The sequence below is a fragment of the Phalacrocorax aristotelis genome, chromosome 26, assembly GCF_949628215.1.
Source record: "Phalacrocorax aristotelis chromosome 26, bGulAri2.1, whole genome shotgun sequence".
Classification (NCBI taxonomy): domain Eukaryota; kingdom Metazoa; phylum Chordata; class Aves; order Suliformes; family Phalacrocoracidae; genus Phalacrocorax; species Phalacrocorax aristotelis.
Window position 1 is genome coordinate 1,112,434 of NC_134301.1, and position 4,443 is coordinate 1,116,876.

At 48.9% G+C, this 4,443-nt stretch overlaps 1 protein-coding gene across 1 annotated transcript in view; it reads right to left on the minus strand.

The window, feature by feature from the left end:
- HOXC10 (homeobox C10) overlaps nucleotides 1-3,667 on the minus strand; it is a 4,980-nt gene extending 1,313 nt beyond the window's left edge. The window contains exon 1 of the mRNA XM_075075571.1: nucleotides 2,792-3,667. Within this exon, the coding sequence (XP_074931672.1) occupies nucleotides 2,792-3,575 (784 nt within the window). The 5' untranslated portion in view covers nucleotides 3,576-3,667. The remainder of the gene's footprint in view (nucleotides 1-2,791) is intronic.
- Nucleotides 3,668-4,443: the final 776 nt, after the last annotated feature.

Below are 4,443 nucleotides of genomic sequence, written 5' to 3' on the forward strand. Positions count from 1 at the left end.
TTTAAGCCTATTCGGTGGCTGGGAGTAAAGCGGTGGTAGCAGCGCGCACCTCCACCTCTGAGCCGCGGAGAAACCGCACCTCTCCGCGCTCCCCCGCCGCGGGGGCTGGAGGATATCACGGTGTGTATTTAGCCTGGCTCCACTAGGCTGGATGGAAGGGCTTAAAATATCACTAATTAAAATTAATCTGGGATCAGCAACGTGACTCTCGGAGCCCTCCGTAGCTCTCGGGGCTTCCCCGAGCCACCCTTTAGCACCCCACTCCCCCCCAAAATGTGTCTGGGCGTCAAAAGGACCCTCAGAGTCGAAATATTTGCCTAAAGGCGTGTTATTTTGAGGGAAATAAACCTATTTTCCCTCGTCCTGGGGATCCCCCGAGGAGCCTTTCCGCCAAGTGTATTTTTCCTGAGCCGGGGGTTGTAGGAAATAGATTTGCCTTTATGAGCTGCGCGAGCACCTATAGGTAAATTCGGAGGTAATTGTAACCCCATAGACACTCTCCTCGCTCTACACACTCGTCTGGATACGCACACATACACTTTGCAAAGGCAAACGTGTTTCACAGGGACATAAATAAACACGGCAAATACTTGAGCTTTGAATTTGGTCATGAGAAAAGCCTGGCACCAGCAGCCGGCCGGTGTTTCTGCCTAAACTGGGGCGGGGGGGGGAAACCAAGAGGATCCAACAATCGTAGCGACCTCCTCGGCGCTGCGTTCGTGAGATTCACAGGGGGGAAAAAAACCCCGTGATTCAGCCAAAGGCACCTTCAGAATTAGCTCCTGTGACACGGACCCACCTTCGCCTTTGCAGAAAACCTTTAACGCCACCAAGCCCTGGAAACCCCCGTGGAAACACTAACAGCCCCCCTCCTCCCCCCCAAAACCGCTTCCATTACGTGAGAAAGGTCTCTTACCTTCTGCACGAATAAAAAAAATCGGGTTCGACAGAAACGAAAACCGAAGCTACGAAAGGTTTTTAAAAGGAAGCAACAGAAACAGAAGCAAACAAAATCTGACCGTTGGAGGACATCGCAAACCACGCGAAATGCCTCTTAAAACGCAAAGGAAATAAAAAGAACCAGGGAAACCACGTCTTTCTCCACGCACCCATTTAAAACTGAACATCTGAAGCGAAAGCAAGCCTTTAGCTGTGTTTATTTCCTTCTTTATTTCCGCCCCAATTACAAATCCAACCCAATATAACCTTTCTTTTGGGTTAACTCCCACCAAAACCTCTCTTGGCGTGGACGCGGAAGGCGCTTTGTGCAGATAAGTTTGCAGGGGTTTTGATAACCTTGACTTTGCTTTTTTTGTTTTGTGTGTCTGTGTGTGTGTAATTGGGACTCGACCGCCAGATAATATCATTTCCCTTTGGATGTGGAATGGTGAAAATAAAAAAAAAAATTAAAAAAAAAAAAGAAAGAAAAAGAGAGAGAGAAAAAAAAAATAACCAAAAAGAAGTATTTCTGGGTTTTGCTTTTTAAAAGGCCAGTTTTGGAGGGGGAAACGCCAGAGGATAGGTTTTGCTGGTGCCACAGACCCGAGGGGTGTCTTTGCGTGGGGGTCCACACACGACCCCCACGCATGCAGCCCTGCGTGCACACACCCCGCCACATACCCCAGCCATCCTTCTGCTGCTGGAGCCCTAATTATAGCACAGATCCTGACACACGGCGGATATTTTAATCCACATACCACAGGCAAACCATGCGACCCGGTCCTTAGAGCTGAGCAGTATTTGCTACCGAGAAAATTTCGCTCCAACTTTCTCGGGAAATTCAATCCCTCCCTTCACATGATCCCCACTTCTTGACCTGAGAGAAGCCTCTGAATCCACCCAGCTTCAAATCAGGAGAGAAACAAACCCCGATATTCCCAGACACATAGATTTCAAGCCATATGCAACCTCTACAGTGAAAAATCAAACGTGTTCAATGAAAGCCTCTTTTCAGACAATCCCGAACTTAAAAACATCTGCTCAACACACAGAAACGGTTTTTGCCTTCGCAAACAAGACCCCAATTCGCCAGGAAGGGGGAAAAAAAAGCAGCTTTTTCCTCTCTGAGTCTCCCAACGAGCTTCCAAGCAGTGGAATGAGCCCCAGCGCACAACTCCAGCCTGAGACGTTTGTAACTGCAAACCAGGCTCTGCGCAGTTTCATTTTTATTTTACCCCACTTTAACACCGAGCAAAGCCAGAGAAGACAAATTCCCTCAGCACACGGAAATAAAGCCTTTGCAGAGGAAGCGATATGAAAGGGGGGGAACAAAAGCAAAATCATAAAATCGGGGTTCGTCTGCCTTAAACCCCACAACCGACCCTCCCAAACAAACCCACCCCAAATCTCTGCGATTTCAGAGCAAAGCCACCTCGCCTTGTTACATTCTGCAGCGATGATTGCAAGGACCAATTCTTTTTTTTTTTTTTTTTTCGTATAAGCACATGCACAGCACATTTTCTCCATATAAACAGCAAGAGGACGAGTTCCCAAATAGCTCTCTGCTCCTTTTTATCAATTCCAATATATATATTAAAAAAAAAAAAACAACAAAACAAAACCCAAACAACAACCAAACACCAAACCAAACCAAACCCCACCAACATTTCAAGGAAGAACGTTATTTTTTCCCCAAAGACAGCAACAATACAGAACATTATCGTGCCAATTTCTGGAGAAGTTGGCAGGGCAGAGAGCACGTTACTGCGTATTCGCATTACTCTTGCTCTTATTAGCTATGGACGATTACTAATTGCTGAAATTAGCTACTGGTAATGAATGATTCCCTTACCTTTAGCTTCATTGTCAGAATTGTCAGTGCTGGTGTCAGTGTTTTTATTCAGGTCTTTCTCTGCTTCCGAAGGACTTATTTTGGGTGCTGGGGCGCTTTTTTCTGTTTTAATTTCGTTCGTGGATGTGTTCTGAGTATTATCTGTTTTTGTGTTTTCGGGGAAACTCACTTTAGCCACCGGGGGCGGCGGAGGAGGTGGAGGAGGTGGTGGTGCTGGTTCCAGATGCTCATTCCTTGGGTTCAGGCTCGCCCTGGCTTCAAAACTTGCCTCAAACTCATTTGGATTGCTGCAGTTTGACGTCTTCTCCATGGAGGGGTAACCTTGGCTTGCTCGGTAGTAGCTAGGAACGGGGACTTCATGGTCATTTAGGCAAGACTCAGGCATTTGGTTGGGGTAGAGGGCTGCCTCTGTGGCATTTTTTGCCCTTTTATCAGCGTTATACATACAGCAAACATTCTCTTCCTTGACATTGGTTGGGAAGGAGCAGGATGGGAGCTGTCTTGCAACAGGTTGCTCGATCCTGTACGTATTTTTGGGGTCACACCAAGTGTCTAGCTGAGAAAGGTAAGATGGATAGGTGCTGAGAGACAAGGTAGCGCTATTCACCTCGTCCCTTTTGGAAAGAGACGGGATAATTCCACAGTTCCTCATGACTCCGCAGCTGAAATCGCTCCCAGGCTGCATGTACATCCCTTGGCTGGAGGAATAATTCTCCCCTCTACAGGTACCGGCCAACGAGTCCATCAAAAACGAGTTAGAAGTCACATTGTTGGGACATGACATTTTCAGAGAGGGTTTTTAAGGAGGAATACTCCAGCCAGGGGCTGACATCTTTTTTTTAGGGGGAAAAAATATCAAGCACCATAATTATCCACGCATCGCTCTCCCCCCCTCCACCCCCCCACGTGATGCCCAGGCCAATGAGGATTGAAAATGGCCTTGATGATTCAGACGGGGACGACGTCACGGGGGTCAAGTTGTCGGGACCGGGAGCGGCACCGTGGAGCAACAGCGACATCTGCCAGCACCGGGCCGGGACCTTCACGTTGAACAAAGGCAGAGCCCCGCCGCCCCGCTCCCCGCCCGCCCGTTTGTTTACCAACGGAGCCACGCGTGGAAAGGGGGCAACGGAAAGGGGGCAAAAAAAACCAACCCCGAAATTTAAAATTTTTAAATTATTTTTTTCTCTCTTTAAATTTAAGGGGCAGCGGGCAAAATACCAATTAAAACCCCTCAACACCCCCTCCCCTTCCCTCCTCCCTCTTTTCCTTGCCTTCTCGGAATTGTCTTCTTGCGCCCCAAAACCGATTGTGGTTTTTTAATTGTCGCCTCCTAACCAGCGACCCCCACCCACCCCCTCCCGCCCTTCTCCTTCCTCCGCTCGGCTGCGCCTTCCTCCCCCTCCCCAGCAAGGCAGGGCATGGGCGAGCTCCTCTGGGCTCAGCCCGCTGCTGCTTCTTGGCGTTATTTTTATGCTTATTAAAATTATTTGTTCGGGTTTTTTGGGGGCGGGGGGCCTGGGTGGGGTTTGGGGGTGCGGTGGGGTGATGCGCTCGGCGCCGCTTTGCTTTTGCCGCTGCGAGAGGGATGTGGGAAGAGAAAGGGGGGGGAAATTGGGGAATAATTCAGAGACCCTTTCGGCCGGCATGTC